Raw genomic sequence first — 20,932 nt, 5'->3', positions numbered from 1 at the left:
TTTCATACGCATGGCTCCCTCCTCAAAACTAACAATCAATCACCTCAATGGTTTTCTGTATTGAATGATCTCCAAAATAAACAAACCAGCTTATTCCATATAAAATCAATCAGAAATATGTTGCAAATGTTGATTAAAAAAAAAAAGAAAATAACATGATCATTAACCATATATGCATATAGTAGGTGACAGGATTAGAGTTAGGATAGAAATAGAGTTTTTTGTTCAAATTAATGTAAACATATTGATTAGGGTTTACTTAGTTTTGGAGTTTAGGTTTTATGTTTGGCTTAACGTGCAGATTTTCCATCAGAGCAATTGTCGCCAGAGCAAATGTCATGGTACAATTCTTAGACTATATGACCAAACGGTTGCACCCTGGGTAATAATCAGGGAACTACGGGATTGGTTTTAGTCTCAGGTTGGCACTGTTCAAAATGACTGTGGCATATTGTGGTATATGAGTGCTTTAAATCATTAGTTGCTTTATTCTAGTTGGAATAATTCAAAAGACTGCATGTCAAAATGTTGCATCATGGGTAACGATTTAGGAACCACTTTGGTCATACGCTGGCACTATTCGAAGTGACTGTGCTATTTTTATATTGCCTTGAAAACATAAAAAAAAAACAGTGAACACTCCATGACAAGAAGGTACAGTACAGCAATGGAAGAATCACGATAAGGGGGGTGTTTCACAAAGATCTGAAATACGACGCACGATCTTATGGATAGATACGCAGTAGTGTGCGTCCTCATGACAGATCTGACCAATGCGGTCAAGCCTTTCATACCGTACGCAACTCGGTATTTAAGTGCGACTCTAAGTCATACTTAAATCTTTGTGAAACACCCCCAAGGTTTCCTTGAGTAATTCACTTTTATATACCTTGGTGAAAGTAAATGGTGGATGGTGGAGTCACATCCCGAATATTCATCTACTCATGAATATTCATATTGTACATTGATATTCTTCACACAATGAATATTCATCTATGGATGTACTTTCTTCAGAACAGAACATGGTGGAGGGTGGAGTCACATTATGAATATTCATCTACTCATGAATATTCTTCTACTCATGAATATTCATCTTGTACATTGATATTCTTCACACAATGAATATTCATCTATGGATGTACTTTCTTCAGAACAGAACTTGGTGGAGGTTGGAGTCACATTATGAATATTCATCTATGGATGTACTTTCTTCAGAAAAGAATATGGTGGAGTCAAATTCATGAATATTCAGTTACTCATTAATAATATTTACCTACTAATTGATATTCTTCAAAAAATGAATAAATTCATCAGTGAGTGTTCTTCAGAAAAGAACCTATAAGGTGATGGTGGAGGGTGGAGTCACAACATAATTATTCATCTCCTAAAGGATATCTAAATGTTTATTAGCGTGATTATACAACACCACACCTGATACTCCTGCATCATGAATATTCATCTTTTTTCGACATCAAGGTTGCTCCAACAGTACATTTACATTGATGAGAACTAAGGTCATATAATGTTCATCTTAATGCTAATATTCATCTAATATGTTTATAATCAGCAAGATTGTTTAACTCAGATCTCTATTCTAACTTCATGAACATTCATCAAATGCTGATATTCCACATAATAGTATTAATCAACGAGATTGTTCAAGATAATATATAATAAACAAATCCGATGCTCCGACTTTAAGAATATTTATGAATATTCATCAGCCAGATGACTCAATAAACCTGCATAATAATGAGAATTAAATTCATTATTATTCATATCTCTGTTGATCAGCAAGATTGCCTGATATTACCTGAATAGTGATGAGAATGAAGTTCCATGAATATTCATCTTTGTTCATCAGCAAGACTGCTCAATATTACCTGAATATTGATGAGAATGAGGATCATGAATATTCATGTCTCAACCGCTCAGGGGTTGTAGGTCGACCCTAACTTTCTCCTCTGGACTCAGAAGACCGACGGTCGGATAAAAGCCGCCAGCCGGGATGGTGACATTTTCTCTTCTCCCGATCGTTGTTCCGTTGCGGGTAAAGAAGACCTAGATAGAAACACAAAACAGAAAAGACAGACCGTATCATGGAAGTATCGTTTATAAAGACATAATCAGGAGCATTATTGCAGAAACTTTGCAAGACATTTTTCGTGAGCCACGTGAAAGCCAGGCTTTAGCCAAACATGACAAACAGTTTCTGAGGCTTTCCGTGAATATGGCACCATATACATGTGAAGGTGCTGTATAACAGTGGACTATTACCATGACGATTACTAGCTTACTCACTTGTACTTTTGTTCTCTCTTGTTTCCTCTGACCATCGCCCATCGCGTTGATGAGCTCGTCTTCGAGCCAAAGGTCCTCGTCGTCCGAGAAGTCGTAGAGGTGGATACCGACGTTATCTTGATCGCCGGGTTCACCGAGCCTGTTGGGGTTGGGTTTCCCGGGCCTCCATTCGTCAATGATCTCCTCTTCAGTATCACTGCCATCATCACTGGAGTTTAATACAGGAAAGAAGGGATGGGTCGTTATTTTCTTATAACACACATCAGTGAGGGCGTTAGTAAAAATTAATCCCCATAAGCTAAGTGTACCTTACGGACATATGTAACCCATAAACTATACAGCGGATGGTATTTCAACTGTTCCAAAAGTACCTACTAGTATTATAGAATGATGGCTTTGCTTCAATAAAATTACCCTCTTCGGTATCACTGCCATCATCACTGTGGTGACAGGAAAGAAGGGATGGGTCGGTATTTTGTTATAACACACATCAGTGAGGGCGTTGGTGAAAATTATCCACACAAGCTACATTCAGTACATTTCCTCCCATGTATCCTTCCCAATATCACTAATTACAGATCAATATGGAAAAAAGAGGAAAGTTTGTATTTTGTAACAACCTCGCCTGCTCTATACCAGTGAGGCAAATTCCGCATGGTATTACTTTATAATAAGAACGTCATATTTTACCCAGGGAAGCCATATCAGTTCTGAAAAGTGGGCCCTGCTTAACCCTATCTAGGCCGGGGTATTTTGGGAGTTCATATGGCCGGGGGGGGGGCCTCTCAGGCCCCCCCTAAGATCTCGGCCGTCGACCGCGCGATTGCGCGGAAAATTGGCACGGGGGTTGCCTGGGACATAATGTACAAGATTGTATAGTAATTTATTTCATGCGAAACATGCGAAACGACCTTTGACCTCTCGCCCTCACCTCTAGTGGGCGAGACAAAAATAAAGAGAAAGGCATATACATGTAATAAAGGGAATGGGGAGGGGGGGGAGGAGCAGGAAAGGGTGGACAGAATAAAGAAAAAGACTGGGAGTGAGAAAAAGAGAGGGAAAGGGAGAGGAAGAGAAAGGGGAACGAAGTAAACAGTATAAAGAGAAGTAAGAGAAGGACTGGGAGAGAGAAAACAAGTGGAGCGCCTCTGGCAGTCTCACCTGCATTACGCGATTCAATATACATGTAGCAGCAGTGCTGACTTTGAAAACTACTTAAAATAATCATTCACAAAAACCACCATTCATATAATGATACAATACTACGTCGAATGCAGATGAATTTTGACTTCATGACCTCAGTTGTGTCCCTCCAAAAGGTAAAAATATGAAAAAGAAAGGGATATAAGGATATGGAAAGAAGGAAGGAAGGAAGGAAGGAAGGAAGGAAGGAAGGAAAGAAAGAAAGAAAGAAAGAAAGAAAGAAAGAAAGAAAGAAAGAAAGAAAGAAAGAAAGAAAGAAAGAAAGAAAGAAAGAAAGAAAGAAAGAAAGAAAGAAAGAAAGAAAGAAAGAAAGAAAGAAAGAAAAAAAAAAAAAAAAAAAAAGAAAAAAAAGAAAAAAAAAAAAAGAAAGAAAGAAAAAAAAGAAAGAAAGAAAGAGAGAAAGAAAGAAAGAGAGAGAGAGAGAAAGAAAGAAAGACAGAAAGAAAGAAAAAGAAAGAAAAAGAAAGAAAGAAAGAAAGAAAGAAAGAAAAAAAAGAAAGAAAGAAAGAAAGAAAGAAAAAAAGAAAGAAAGAAAAAGAAAGAAATAAAGAAAGAGAAACAAATAAAGAAGGAAAGAAATAAGAGAGAAAGAAAGGTAGAAAGAAAAAGAAAGAGGGAGAGAGAGAACAAAAAATACAATTCTCACCTATCTGCCTGGTAATCTCTAGGAAACATTATACCACACCCCATGATGTCACCTTTATGGCATTTCGGTCCAAAAGGGTTTCCTACTCCATGACCAGTGAAGATCTTACCATCATCTAAGGAAAGAAGAGTAAAGAGTCACTTTAATAAGAGCATTGATTCTGACCCAGTCCCACATACACATATTCATGTCAGTAGCCTTTAAATGTAGTTAGAGGAGCACCCAACACAGCAGACTTATGAAAAGAAAGAAAGTAAGAGAGGAACAGAAGAATGGTGGCCTGTGAAGATTTAACCATGATCTACATGTAATAACAAGAGTAAAGAAAGAGTATGCAAAGAGTCCCTTCAAAAGGGTTTAAAAATTTTCCCAGTCCCACATATTGATGCAGAGCTGCCAACCTGAAAAAGAACATTTCAGTATTTTTAAAGCTGAAAATCAGTATTTCGGTGAGGAAATCAGTATTTAAAAAAAATACCATAGGACAACACGTAAAGCTGAAACTTTAGATATCAGTATTTTACATTAAACTATCAGTATTGTTCTCACTTTTCAGTACTAAATACTGAAAATCAGTACTACTTGGCAGCTCTGTTGATGTCAGTAGTCTGAAAATATCCATGCACTCCAGCATGAGATGTGTACATGTACATTGTACCAACATTTTTAAGAAAACAGCCATTTTGATGAAAAGTGTTTCATGAGATATTTGGACACAAAGCTCCAAAGCCCTTTAGAAACAAATATTTTGAGAGGTAATCTGCATTCGCAGAGGTCAGGCAAATGGGCGACAATAAACTACATCAATATGCATGCAGTTCATATCAAAGTTGGATCATAACCAACATAGCTTCGTTTGACCCACGTAGACTGATCGGAAATACCATGTTCGGAAAGGTTTGTGCAATATTGATAGTTTGTTTTCCCTTATTTTTTTTCTCTCCCTCTGGAGCTTTTCGCGGCCCACCAGTTGAGAAGTGCTGATTCAGAGAGTACCTTCCTGGCAAATTCTTGTTGGTTTTAATAATAATAATAATATAGGGTATTTATATTGCGCACATATCCACCTTGTTAGGTGATCAAGGCGCTCCTATATTACCCGGCTAAGCTAGGCGTTCATAGCGCACACAGCTTTTAAGGAATTACTTCCTACCAGTACCCATTTACCTCACCTGGGTTGAGTGCAGCACATTGTGGATTAGTTTCTTGCTGAAGGAAATTACGCCATGGCTGGGATTCGAACCCACGACCCTCTGTTTCAAAGTCCGAAGACTAATCCACTGGGCCACAATGCTCCACATGGGGTTTTGGGGTGGCTGGTCAAGTAAAAACATTAGTCTAGAGATGGACCTAACCTGCATGGTAAGCGATTGACCCTCGATCCCAACCAGGATGCATATTGGTGGGGTAGTCCTTCCGGGTCACGCCGAGGGCGACATAGCAACTCCTTCCTGGGTCGATGATCTCCAGCTCAAAGTAGTGGTTTGCTGGGCCGAGCCGTTTCCGTCCCTGAGCCATCCCAAACTCTGAGAAATCCTCCCCCTTTCCCGTATACGTCACAATCTGTAGCCAATGAAAGAAAATAAAAAAATCATACTCGTTAATAAAGACCACAAGATATTTTCTTTTGAATAGAATTATCTGTTGAAACACGTAATACATCCAGGTATGTATTAACTGATTGAATTTTGTAAAGTGTAATTTTTATTCTTTCTTTAGATTGCTTTGAGCATCTAAAAAAAGTTCTATATATCATTATTATCATCAGAAAAATTATGCTCATCCAGACCACTTTTCTAATCTACATGTACGTCGTTGAGTCTTTAAAAACAGGTTTCATTGTAAAACCTTGATCAAAAAACCATATAATTCACCCATAGTCAGTCTACACTCCAAGTTCTACTAACCATTTTGTCTTCTTGCTAATTGATTAATTGGATGACCTTTGACTTTAACCATGAATGACCTTTGACCCCAAGCAGATCCTTTAACCACACTGACTCTTGACCTATATCGCAGTATAACACAAAATGATCTGTAAAGGCCAACGCACATCTTACGACCCGACCGGTCCGCAACTGGTCTGCGACTGAGTGAGAGATGAATCGCAAGGTTGTCATAAGCCTCGACCCAGCACACCTTGCGATCCGATCTGCGACTCACGCATGCGCTTTTTGCCATAGCAACTGAGAAAATGCTCTTACTACTGCGTATGCGTGTGTTTATCATATACGCGTCGTGCAACTCTCCTGTCTGGCTGGAGGTTGGATTGAGCTTGCGATCCAGTCAAAAGGATTCGACATGGCAAATCCTTACAATTTCCTTGCGACTTGTCTCTGACCGGTCTGCCACTCTCAGGCTGACAAGAGCTGTGACGTCACATCTCCTCTCACTCAGTCGCAAGCCAGTCGTAGACCAGTTGGGTCGTAAGGTGTGCGCTGGCCTCAATACATACATATTAAATGTCACACTGTGGGCCTTCTACAAAGTCTGTTCTCTGATGACATCTTACAATGACCCAAATGACCCTTGACCTTTACCAGATCCTTTGAACCTCAGATGACCTTTGACCCTTACCTGTCCATTAACCGATGCATGGTTGACCCTTCTCCACATCTGTTCTTCCATGACATCATCTATCAGCATATCCTCCTCCTGGTACGACCATCTACTCAGGCCGAGGTACTTGACGTGCTGCTCTCGGCCTCCCAGACTGAATGCTGGGTAAAACGGCTTCAAGGGGTCAAGGGCTATCTCCTCTTGTAGGATCTAAACAAAAATCAAGAAATATCAACATACATCATCATTAAAATTGTATGACTTTTGGGGTAATGGTTTAATCTATATCCTTCGTATGCAGTAATATAGGATAGCTAATTGAAAATATTTTTCTTATATGAGGGAGATGAACTGAATGCTACATAAAACTGCTTCAAGGAGTCGAGGGTTATCTCCTCTTGTAGAATTTAAACCAAAAAACAAGAAATATTAGCATACATTATAACCAAACTTATATGAATTTTGGGGTAATGATTTAATCTATATCCTTCCTATGCAGTAATATAGGATAGCTAAATAAACATATTTTTCTTATAGGAGAGGGATGAACTGATATATCCAAGACACAACTAAATCACTAAATATCTGTCGTCTATAAGGTCAGCCACTATGACTGATTTACCTAGACATAAAATGTTTCCTAGGTAATTGGTTATATACCGGCTGGACTTTTACCAGCAAAATGCCGTCCTGCCGAGTTCCTACGGGAGTTACCACAAACAAAAACAGAAACAGAAACTTCCATTATTTTGAGAAATCTTTCTTTTTTTTATCATGTGGCATATGGGGGAGCTGCTCGTCTGTGACCTCACTTTCAAAATTCATGACTCTCCAAAATTCCTTGATGGATTTTCATCAAACCTTCGGCAAACTTTTCTAGAGTCTTTTCTGCTTTTAATCAAACCAGAAACATTTGTACATTTGTTTATGAAATGCACCCACATTCAACCTCTTTGGTATGAAGTGATTAAATCTATTAATATGAAAATGCATAACATGAAATTTACACCCTTTGAAAGAATGCTTGGACACAAAGACGATAGATTTGTGACTTGTTACTGAAATATTTTATTCATATTTGTAAATTTCAAAATAACTCTCCCACGTACCAAGCTTTTAAAATTCACTTGAATGTTAATAGGGAAACAGAGTATAGGATAGCCAAAAAGAAATATAAACTATCTCTTCATTTCCGCAAATGGAGATTTGAGCTGTAATTTGCTGTGAATGTTAGTGGGTTATCTTATTTCATTAATCTCTATGTTTTGAAATTCATGACGCTCCTTTATTCCCTTTTCTATTCTTTTTTATTCAATTTTTGTTTATATTGTATTTTATGTGTGATATTTCATGTGATTGTTTTTTTATTGTTGTATAATTATTTTATCAATAACAACTGAATAAAAAAAAAAAAAATTATGGTCAGATTGAACTTTGCCTTTAATTGAATTGTGAATCGAGCTTTCTCGTGCCACGTTGTAGTGCCCTCTTACCCTTTTCCCGTTGACCACAACAGAGAGTGGGCAGATGAACGTGCTGGCATCCTCCCCGGAGCATTCCGCTCGCTCGAAGTGAAGCGCAATTCCAACTTTGTCAAAGTTGTGGGCTGGTGGGCAGACTAGTGTATCTGGTCTGCCAAAGTACCTGTATGAACAAATAAAAAATATATATAGGAGGGTCCCAGATCAAGAGAGTCAGTCAGATATACATACTTTGTCTTGTCTGTTTTTCCATTAATGCCCACAATCGTTATATTGATTATTATTAAATCCTACATAAATTAAATCATGTATGCTGATTGCTTTAAATAGCATCATGTGACCAAACATATTCTCACTCTTTTGCGATGATGTTGAAAATGAAATGCCCACCGAAGAAAATGTGCTATTCCGTGACGTCACAGATCATTATCATACAATCTCTCGGGCGCACCGGTCAGTGAGTTGAATCTACCTGGCAAGTCCCGTGAAGGGACGTCGCAGGCACAAATCCGCGTTCCGCTGAGCGTGCGGTTTCAGGAAAAGTAGATCAATCTTCGCAGCGTTGTAAGAAAAGATGATCTACGTGTACACGAGTAGATAGACTATTGTTCTATATGCCCTATTAAATGTACGATATAAAACAAACATACCAGGCCTTTATTTCGAAAGTATAGAGGGAAATATTTATCCTCAGTTGAGCCAGTCCAACCTCTGAAAATAAGTCCCGCTATACTTACTCAAAGCCTGGTATATTTGTATATTATGGCATATGAACATCAAGATTGACTTGACCTGAATTTTGCCAGGACCGGTCGGTGCAATATACAGGGTGAACACCCTACTCTTTGACAAATAGTGTATTGGTTTTAACCCTAAATAGACTGGGCTATTTCGACGCCTAAAAAGACTGGGGGGGGGGGGGCTGATTCAGCCCCCCCTTATGATCTCGGCCGTTGATCGCGCGATCGCGACGAAAATTGGCACACGCGTTACCCATGGCATTATCTACAAAACTATAACATCAAATTCGGCAAAAAATCTCATGTCTCATTAATTATGTTAATTTATGCGTAAAATCATAAGTTTGCTTTAATTGATAAAATAATGCCCCTGAAATGCTAATTTTTGTTTCACATACTCTAGATAGGCATCTGATCAAATTGATTTTAAAAAAATTTCAAAATCAAATTTATTTTCTTATGTATTCTATTGTTTTCTAAATTTCTTATGTATTTCTTTGTTTTTCGACTTTTTGTTTTTTATTGTTTTTTCAATGGAAATTGTCGGGGACTTTATTTTGACCATAAACAAGATAAAATTAATTGATTTTAAGCAGTAAAAGGAAAAATAATGAAACATTTATGAATTTTGGCTAAGAACACTATTTGCATTGGATTTGTACACAAATTCACGTTTTTTGAGTAATTTTGGGTCTGCATGCACTTACGAAATGTTGCGTAATTTTGTAACCGCGTACCCGGGGGTCACAATTTTGGTCTCAAAAGTTGCGCGAGACTTGAAAGTAAAAAGTCAGCGAGCGACGCGGTCAAAAAATTTCGCGGAGCGGATTTATCGCGAAAAATGTCGAGGGGGGGCTGAATCAGCCCCCCCCCAGTCTTTTTAGGGTTAACATGCATAGGTTGTGACTCTCCTAAACACGGGACCAACATTTGCATCCTTTCAGATTGACGGAGTGTTTTCAAACTGCATTCACACCTGCACTGAATACAGTGGTGAGGCACGCTTACAGACAACGCTATAGCATCAGATTTTTTGTTAGATGCGTTTCGGCATGGGCTGGACTCGAACACATCACATTGAGATCTACAATCTTATCTGAAACATGCGCTCTAACCAACTGAGTTACACTGCCTCCCTGCCTGCCTTATGGCATTGCCCATTAGCATTAGGCAAAAAAATGTTATGTCAACTGCCCCCATCCAAACCACCAAACAGTGTCATGAAGAATATATAAATGCAATTATGCCTTCGGGCAAAAATGCCAGATTTGGTGAAGAATTTGCTCAAATTTGTATTCAATGAAAAAGCACTTTCGATGTGACTGCATAAAAAAATCAACCCTTCTCTTTTAATACACAGCGCACCAGCAATATAAAACAAAATCCACCAACTGACCCAACTTTCTGACCTAGGGCTTATGAGGGCAGCATAACTATATCTTAGGCCTATGGAATTGACCTAGAACTTCCGAGACAAAAATCGGGGGCTAAAATTCACAACCTAATACCAACATGTGAATCTGCTACAAGCATAAACATAATAGCACAGTGAATGGGAATTTTCTGTAGCCCTTTTTGAAATTCTAGGGCTGTTTTGAGCATTTTTTAAAGGCAAAATCTCCCCGATCACCCCAGTAATTTTTTTCCTGGAACCTACCCTTTGGCATCGTAGACGCTATACCCTACGGAGGTCTTTGTTGATCCTAGATGAGCGTCTATAGGGTGTGTCTGCATTGCCAGACCAACACAGATACCCTTCATTATTGTAAATGCTATCCTCTATGGATGTCAATGTTGATAATCAGCTAGAACTTACCCTTTGCCATCATAGACGCTATACCCTACGGAGGTCTTTGTTGATCCTAGATGAGCGTCTATAGGGTGTGTCTGCATTGCCAGACCAACGCGGATACCCTTCATCATTGTAAATGCTATCCTCTATGGATGTCAATGTTGATAATCAGCTAGAACTTACCCTTTGCCATCGTAGACGCTATACCCTTACCGATGTCAATGTTGATAATCAGCTAGAATGTACCCTTTGCCATCATAGACGCTCTACCCTACAAATGTCTTTGTTAATAATCAGCTAGAACTTACCCTTTGCCATCGTAGACGCTGTACCCTACGGAGGTCTTTGTCGATCCTAGATGAGCGTCTGTAGGGTGTGACTGCATTGCCAAACCAACACGGATCTCCTCGCTCCCTACTCCCTGTCCTTTGATTTCCACCTATAAGGGTGGATAAAGAGATAATACATGTACTAATAATTGGATTTAGCAACTTACACAGATGATAGTAATAAGACACAAAACAAGTTAAGATTTATTACGTACATTGTAACATATTTTCAAAATAAAGCTATTTAAGTTCTTGATGCAAGATTTCAATGTATTTCTATTGTCACTTTTTCATATTTTTCCATTTCACAATTTTTTGCTTCAATTGTTTTCATTGTTCAGTATTTTTAACAAATCGGTCTTCAGAAACTAAAGAAAAGGTAAATAAATTGCTTTTGAGAGCACTCTTGAAATTTGTTTATATCCATTCACTTTGTACACAAATCTCCCCACTGACATTTTGTGTAAATGTCCCATACGTAACATGTTGTTCCATATGTAACAGTTTTTAAATCAACTTTTAATTTAAAAAGCAAACTATATTTTTGAAACTTTTCATACTCAATGAATAAGAACTTCCCCGAGATGCAACAAAACAAATAATTTATTCTAAGAAATAACTTAAAAAACACCCTCAATCTGTTACATATGCAACATCCATCCTTGGGCAAGACCTAGTTATCATACTGATGACACCACTCCCCCCCCCCCCAAAGTAATAAGATGTTAGGGGGGTCCATGTCCCACCTATGACTAAATCTCATAAGTTTTTTCTTTATTTTCTATGATTTTTTATAATTGTCCCAAACGTGACGCCCATTTTACCAACTACGCAAATTAGGTGCCCCAAATTAGCATAAATTTGCATATTATTAAATTTTTCTTAAAGAAATTTTTAAATATTCAATATTAGGGCTTTCTTACCCCAAAAAAGATAACTTCTTGAAATAAAGATGAAATTCTTGAATGGCGGGAGACACTTTCTCAAAGTAATTGAACTGAATTTAATGCTTGAGTGCCTTATCAAGGCAGCCGAGCTGAAGCAAGGACAGTATTTGTCAAGAAAGGCAGAGCCCACTTGGGAGAAACAGTTTTCAGAACTGAAGTGGCTACAATGGGTAGATATATAATGTTCTATACTATTAATATTATCATCATAATTACTACTGTTACTATTATCATCATCATCACTACAATTATTACTATTTTTATTATCATCATCATTTTTTATCATTATCAATAACATACCTCAAAGAAGTTTTCCTCTTCCGTCAAATCAACCAAGGCTATGCACGCCACCGGCTCCTTCGTTCTCCCTCCCGTGTGCCGGAAGCTCCTCGCTTTTCCGTACAGATTCAACAACATGCATGAGAGACCCTTGATGAACTGGACTTCTCCTCGTTTGGCTCCACCTTGCGCTGGAGCCTGCTGGCCAAACCGCAGTGCCGGTGGGGCGAAATTGGGGGCATGAAATGGTCGACCCACATTTACCGGCCCAGGCGGTCCTTGAATGTGGTTTGCCGCGATGTGCCGAGGGGGTTGCATATTTCGGCGACCAAGGAGCTGGGCAAAAAGGTCTTCGCCGTTGTCGGCAAGTCGTCTCCTGCGACGCCGGGGATCCATGCGTGGATCCATGTTTCGCACGTGTGATGACTAATAAGGAGCTAGTCTTTAAAGTTAGTGCAGATGGATCAGAATGAAGAAACAAGTGAAATTCCTAGATATATACATGGGGATATAAAGAATAAAAAAAAAGATTAACATGATGGAGTTCAAGCTAAGCAACTGCAATAGCAGCAAACAATTATGACTTCATGAGGGGGTCTTTCAAATAAAAATCTTAACATAAACCTAATACTCTGTAAAATCACCAACAAAAATAAGCACACAACGGACAGTGTAATATCACTGCTTGGAGAAGACCAAATATCTGGATAGCATTTAAACGACGCCCTGTGTTTGTTACGATATTTTAATCAATAATAAAATGCCTGTCAACTGGAAAATAGAGCATTTGTGAAAGGGTGGGTGAATGCCAGGATTGTGAGCCCGGTCACAGGGTCTTTATGAACCTGACTAGGGTCCTGTTGTACAAGGAGTTACGACAGACCCGATCAATCGCGACTATGGACGGCCAGCAACATCAACATCTACATGTATTATGCATGTTTGTTCAAAATATTTTCTAGCTGTAATGTATATTCATGCATTCATTGTTTTCTTGAAAATTCACTGCGCTTCTCTTTGCATAAAAAGGACATTGTGCAAATTTTTAGAAAAAATTTTGACACTGATGGATTTCCATAGAGTTACGATTGATCGGATCAATTGTAACTCTTTGTACAACAGGGCCCAGGGGCCCGTTGCAGAAAGAGTTGCAATCGATCGCAACTCTAAAAATCATGCGTAACTTGATTTTCAACCAATCAACAGCGCACATTTGGGACTGACGATTGATTTTTTGGCTTGCGTTTAAACGCAACTCTTTCTGCAACGTCCCCAGGACTTGTTACGGTAATAATTGTTTCTCAGGTAGCGGCCACTCAGCGAGCATATCATTCGCCTCAATGAAGCCTGGATGACCCCATACGGCAGAAGCGAAAGTTGCTGGTCCCATGACATCATCAACAATGACAGAGTGGATTGGAACATTGACATACTGTAAGATGGTTATTTTGTCATTTTGCTATTTTGTTTATTTCTTTATTCTTCAGCTGTTTTACATTTCTGTTCTGTCTAGACTTATGTTCATTTGCATTTCTTTTCAGCACTGCCCTTGCAGTCTGAACTTAGGTTATTTGAGTTTAATGATATTCAGTTGTCATTCATTCATTCTTCTCTGAATGCCTTTCCTCCAATTCTCTTTTGTCATCTTCATTCCTTGTCTATTCTCTCTTCAGGTGTTCCACTCATTCCATCCCTCACCTGACTTCTTAGTTTCTACTTCCATTATTACATAATCACCAGACATCTTTGTCATCTCATCTCATTCCTTATTGGTTTATCTTATGAATTGGTTCTTACATTTTAGTTCGATCCTTCCATTTTCTTTAGTTTGATTGGTTGTTATTTCTAATTTAAATATTTATGTAAATTATGGAATGATTTGATTTTAGCTGAGGCAAAGTAGCCCAGATATTAAACAGTGCACTACCAGACTTCTTCGTTTACAGTTCTATTTATTTGCGTCTTAGTTTCACTATTTCCCCTTCAGTTTGATAATTGAGTTTGCTGACTTAGAACTTTATTTTCTACCTCCATACTTATAATTTCTCAACCTTACAATACTTATAAATAATTCATACATTCACGTCTCCTCCAGGTTACAAAAGGCTCATTCTCACGCTCACTCAGGTCGCGCCAATTCTCTATGTCGGACCCTAGTCTTGCTTAAGCCACTACTTGATGAGGAAAATAGCCTTGTCAAAAGGCTGACATCTTGCTGGAATACCAACCATATTTTTTTTCAATTTCTCCATGTTCGGTTACACATTTTCTACCAGATTCATTTGGCAAATGTTTTTATTCAAAGTATAAACACTTCGGTGATCGTTTGATGGGATCTGTTCGAATTCACTGATACTCCAACCGGCATACATGTACATGAATGTTCACAATACTGTAGGGTTGAAGAAAATTATATGTTTGGAGTTGAAAATAAATGAAGTTCTAAATCATCAAACTGAAGGGGAATAAGTGAAACTGAGACGCAAATAAAGAGAACTTAAACCGAAGGAGTCTGGTTGTACACTGATACATTTGCTGGGCTTCCTTGCCTCAGTAAAACTCATACAAAATTAGCATATATTCAAATTACACAAAATCAACCAATGAGAATAAAGAGAATGGAGAAGCCAACTGAAAGTGGAAAAGTCTAATTCATAAAAATAACCAATAAGAGATAGAGGATGGAGATGAATAAGATGTTGTGATGATTACATAATAAGAATGTTGAACAAAAGAATCAGATGTGAGAATGTAATGAATGAACACATCTGAATAGGAAAGGAATGACAGGAGAAGTAGGTTGAAAGTCAAATGTTACTAAATGGATGACAACAGAAGCATGGAGAATTTAAACAAAGCTGAACTAAATACCAAAGCTTGAACTGTAAATAACTAAACTGTTAAAGGAAATCAATTGTCAAAATAACAGTCCTACATAAACATCCTTCTTTCAAAAAAATTGTCCTCAATTTTTAAAAGTAAAGAACTAAAATAAACTGCAAAACCAGAATTTGACAAGTTGAACATCTAACATTTTTTTTTACATAAAAGTATTTAAAAATAACTAACGTAACCATGACATAATTCCATATTTACAATAAATGTGAAGACTAGGAGAGGATAGAAAAATTTGAAGAAAAAAATATTTTATCAGAATTTTGAACTTTTCCTTTTTGGCATCATATGTGTAACTTCAATGGATAATGAACTTGCAAATAATTTCAATGTATATCTTATACGTGCATGCCATGAAATGAAATACAATCAATTAAGAAAGAACAAAAAAGAATTGTCTTGATTTTGGAAAAGAAAAAAAATTATAATCTTGAATATAAATATATGTATATATATTTTTTCAAATTATTAAAGATTTCTGTTTTAGTTAAAATTATGCATGTCTTGCCAACTGGAAAAATGTATCTCCTAGACTTACAAAAAAAATGAAAAACCTATGAGAGCACTACTAGACAAATAGATAAAAACAATTATGGTAGCTCAAAGGAATATTGAATAACATTGAAAAGTGCGAGATAAATACTACTGAACTTTACAAAAATTAAACATATGATGTTCAGCAAATAACATAATTACCAGAAATTATGAAAAATCAAACATTTGAATTTATATAAAGCCATATTTTCTGAAATTATATGACAAAGTATATTGAGTTCAATCTTTGACTTTACATAAAAAAGACATTAAAATAGGGGTATCAAAAATTTAAGATTTTTAACTGAAATTTGGAAGAAATTACTGAGTAATACAAATAAAAAAAACTTAGTTCGCATAATATGTAAAATTACAATATGATGAAACTTCTATCAGTCTATAGTCTAAAAATGATAAATGATTTGAATTGAACATCTAACTAAGTCTGACTTTGTGCAATATTATTGATAAAACTTCAATAAATATACAGTGATTAAACATTGAAATAATTTTGAGCATTAGGGTGTACAAATAAAATATTTCAAATATGTTGTTTGTCATAATCTTCAGCTTTACAATTTCATACATGTATATTGCACTTAGTTCACATTTTCAGATTTAGAGATTGACAAAATTTAAATATTTAAACATCTCTAATATCAAAATATTAAATTACATTCAGATTCAATATTGAGCTGAGAAAATACGATTTTGATATATTGCACATTAATTGTAATCACTTGATCCATATTTGACAAATCGTAAATATATTTCAATTTATGTACATTTAAGACAATTACATGTACCAAAAAAATACCTAAAGAAATTATCTGATTCACTAAACAAAAAATTGTATAATTTGAATGATCTTGCTAAAATAAGATGTTTCTATTTAAGCCTAACATTAAATCAAAATTAAGGCATGTGAAATTCCAGTTAATCAAATACATGGGTTTGATGAAAAAAAAAGTGAATGATTGCTTTTTTTTTAATCGAATTCATTTGTGTATAAGAAAACACTCATAAAATACTGGAATTTGTGTATCATATGCCTTTTACAGTATATCAAGAAATAGATCAGTTTGGATACATAATTTGTCTAAAAATTGATAAAATGTTATTAAATTGAATTTAGAATTTGGCTATCATAGTAAATGTCTATCGTTTTTATACGAAACTGATTGAATAGAACTTATTAATACATTTGGCAAGATTACTCCATAGATCAAACTGATACAAAATTATTGAATAAACAAAAATTGCATAAATCTAAAGTAAAGGGAATTTAATGATCACAGAAATATCTTGATCAGAATTTTTTTAACGAATTTAAAATCTGTGACAAAATTTAATGAAAATTGTTAGTGTTCTCACCATCAGGGAAATAAATTGTCCAAAAGTTCCAATTAAAGTTTAAGAGTTTGAGAAAAGAATGTAGTCTGGTGGTAAAATGGAGACATCAAGTTCAAGTTGTTGAATATCGGTCCTTCCTAGGGGCGAAAAGTTTTCACTGTGTGCATGAAGACAAGGGGATCAGCATCATCCACTCGTGGGCTGGAGCAACTGAAGAGCAAAAGGTGGCGGCTGGCTTCGAAGATCAAAGCAGAGCGTCATCAACTCTAGATGCGCAGGCGACAGAGTAACAGGCGAGAGGCTGGAAGGTGTCATGCATCGAGCGAAGATAGAGGGACAAAGCAACATGAAGACCAAAAGGCAGCATCATCCACTCGACGAAGAGAAGCAAGGCGAGAGGCTAGAAGGTATCATGAGGCAAAGGTGGGAGACTGTTGAGCCGAAAAGACTGAAGAAAAATAGGCAGCGACATCATCCACTCCATGTAGTCGGGCAATGGTTGTAGTTTAAGGCGAGAGGCTGACTCGCAGACAGAACTGTCATCTACTCACGTTGAGAAAAAGGCGAAGGTTGGCTGGTAATCAGGCAGAACGTTCATCCACTCACGAAGAGCAATAGGCGAAGATCCGAGCTGGTACTCAGGCAAGGCTTTCATCCACTCACGTAGAGCTAAAGGCGAAGACTGGCTGGTAGTAGCATCATCCTACTAGACAAGCCACAGCATTGACGTTGAAGTTGTAGGCGAGCTGCTGGCTAGCATCAATCAGGCAAGAGGTAACGGCTGAACAGAAGTGTGAAGGGCTAAATGTTTCTCCAACAGGAACATGATGACGATAAAGTTGACGAAATATGATTGAAAGTTTGTGGCGAACAGATAAGCGAGGCATGAGGTTCGAACACCGCTGCTACCAGTTGTAGGGTACACTGTACATACATGGAAATTATAGTAGGAGTTGGCTATAATTGGATGATTTTTGGTTTTACTGTGGCAACAATTTTTTGGGTTCCTTTTACCTTTATGAAATTACAGTATTTTTTGTCTTGGGTCCAAGAAGTGTGCCAGGCTAAAATACAAAAGGGCTGCTTGAAAACCCCTAAAATCACATTTTTTGCCACAGCTGTTTTTATTTGGTGGTCTTTTCTCTGGTTTTGATGTCTATTCATACATGTGTGTTTTGGGGGGCAGGTACATGTATTTTGTTTTTCCTAAAAATTAGTACTTTTAAATCATTATTTGAGTTATAAGGTGATTTTACTTACTAATTTTTAAAGCCATTTCTTCGGCCAAAAAGGTTTCATCCTCTTGTGGTTCTTGGATCATATGATACCAGTTGAACAGTAGCAAGAAGCTTATATAGCTATACCCTTTTACTCCTCTAAATTGGGGTTTATGAATATTTGCAAAATATATCTTATCAAATAAAAAAAGAAAATGTCATTTATAGGGGCTAAACCATACATACAATGCACTGTACTTGTACATACTACACTGCATACATCCATGCATTGACCACCATATAATCTATAGTGTCATTGAAATAATTTCAAAAAGTGAAGAGCTCAAGGGTTTACAGGATAGCTTTTAGACTTACTCGACACTCCGTTTTGTTGACGATCAGCCATGCAGAAAGTCTTTTGTTAACTGTACGATAGCTTTGGTGGAAAACCTGTGAAAACACATATTTTTCCTGAAATTATGGAATACAACCATCGTTTCAAAAAAACATTTTCTGCGATTTAGCTATCAAATTGAAGAGCAGATATTGAACTTTTTAGGCATGTGATTTTCTTTTCGAAATTTTGATACCCCAAGGCAAATGACTGTTTGCTACTTTCTTTAATTTTTTTACTCACTCATGTGTGGATGAAAAATCTTATCTGTTATACCAGCTGAAAGAGGACATTCTAAGCTTTTTATGATAAATCATCGCTAACCCTTGGTTTAATTTTTTGTGGGATGCACTTCAGGGCTCGAATTAAGAATTTAAAGGGGCAAGGCCATTTTTAAAAGGGCACTTAAGGGAAAGGGCAGGCAGTTTTCACTTTATGGGACATCCAAGGCCACCAAAAAAAGGGCATCAATAATAAATGCACTTTTCAATGGGGCACATGCACTGGATTACCACAGGGCACCAAGGCCACAGCAAAAAAGGGCAGTTATTTTGGCCTTAAGTCTACAAATATTTGAAAGGGCATCAAGGCCATTTCTGAGGGCATCTAAGGCCATGGCCTTGGATGGCCTTGGATTAATTCGAGCCCTGCACTTATTCAAATATTGTTATTATTATTTTTTTTGTGGGGGGGGTGGGAGAGTTAGAATTACCGATCCAAAGGATATGTATGCCGAAAGAATCGCATTTGCCAGCAATAGCCTTCTGCGTGTACCAAAGTACATTTCAGCAAATTTCTTAAAATGTTGTGTGAAAAATCTGACTACTTTTCTTCTCCTCTTATCTCTCCCATCCTTGAAGTTCAATCTCTTCGTTAACTTTTTCATTTTTTTCTCCTTCTTTTACACTTTACATACATGTACGTTTCTTTTTTCTTTCCTCTATTTTGATTTCTAGCTCTCCCCTCTTTTCCCACCCACCACCATTTTCTTCTTTACCTACGGATACATAGATTACATTCTGAACACAGGCATGTTATGCCTCTGTATTTAGTTCAGGTTTTCCTCTTCAAGATGGCTGGCTTACTTCTAGGCCAGGAAAAGGGCTTTTGTAGTCATATCTTATTGGCTCTATTTTTTTTCCAGCATCTACAGCATCTTTAGCTTGTCTTTCTTTTTTTCTGCCTTTCCTTTCCTTTTGCTCTTCCTTCCTTCCTTTCTTTCTTTCTTTCTTTCTTTCTTTCTTCCTTCCTACCTTCCTTCCTTCCTTCTCCTTCCTTTCTTTCTCACTCTCTTTCGTTCTTTTTTCTGTTCTTTAGCATTTCATACCTTTTTTTCTCACTCACTCACTCACTCCCTCCTTTTTCTTTCTTTCTTTCATTTTTTATAGTGATTTAGTGGATTATTTTCTTCATTTTAGAGGAAGGTGCCAATATCTGGCGTTGGCTTATATCATCATTACTTTTTACTTTTATTTTTTAGACCCTAGGTTATTTAAAAAAATATTTTTACAGTGAATCGAATGACGTCTTCTCATCAAAATGTCGCAATATGCCTAATCAATTATAGAAAATGGTGTAGATTCTTAATGGTTGACGTGATCTGGACCCTGGTCCTGACGTCCTGGACAAATCCTCATCCGACGCTGCAGCTGGAATGGGAACAAATTAGGCCCCCTATGCTGAATTCAATACTTGTCTACTGTAGCAGAATAGCCCTACAACATTATATATGGGTGGGACCGAAATGAGACTCCCTTCTCAATGCCATACAGAACAAAATTAAAAAATGATAAAAGTGACAAGAATAAAACATTGATACTTTCAAGACATTTATAATTTGATTCAATATATACGTAATCAGTCTTCCGCTAATCATTTTATGAAATCATATATAAAACAAGAAGACAATCTGTAAAAGAACTTACCCAATTTCCATGTTTTGATGTTCACTTTCGGCTCCGATGATCTCATAATTTTTTCACTGATGTACACAATTTTTATACGTTATGATTTATGCGCAATTCTGTGTATCAGCGAAATTTTTTCAGACGTTTTCAATTGTGTATATTGTGGGTAATATTTGAAAATACAAGCGTATATTTTCCTGTTCAAAAACATGATTCGAAACATTTCAGAGTGATTCATAATGAAATATAATGATAAAAGCAGTTATTTACATGTAATATAAATTCTTAGAGCTTCTGAGCTCTTGATATTCCAATTTGAAATAATGTTTTTTTTATTATCCTTACATGATACCCT

General features: G+C 36.9%; 1 protein-coding gene across 1 annotated transcript; it reads right to left on the bottom strand.

The window, feature by feature from the left end:
• Positions 1–1,188: 1,188 nt before the first annotated feature.
• Positions 1,189–20,722, bottom strand: LOC121417282 (SPRY domain-containing protein 3-like). Its single transcript, XM_041610927.1, has 9 exons — positions 20,596–20,722; positions 12,299–12,767; positions 11,031–11,161; positions 8,203–8,353; positions 6,728–6,919; positions 5,506–5,713; positions 4,151–4,265; positions 2,302–2,509; positions 1,189–2,061 (listed from the first exon to the last, which is right to left on the bottom strand). Exons 2-9 carry the CDS (start codon positions 12,683–12,685, stop codon positions 1,924–1,926), a joined length of 1,530 nt encoding a protein of 509 aa, XP_041466861.1. The 5' UTR covers positions 12,686–12,767; positions 20,596–20,722; the 3' UTR covers positions 1,189–1,923.
• Positions 20,723–20,932: the final 210 nt, after the last annotated feature.

Source organism: Lytechinus variegatus, chromosome 6, assembly GCF_018143015.1.
Source record: "Lytechinus variegatus isolate NC3 chromosome 6, Lvar_3.0, whole genome shotgun sequence".
Lineage (NCBI taxonomy): Eukaryota > Metazoa > Echinodermata > Echinoidea > Temnopleuroida > Toxopneustidae > Lytechinus > Lytechinus variegatus.
Note: the sequence above shows the minus strand (reverse complement) of the source record. Positions and strands in the feature narration are given on the sequence as shown.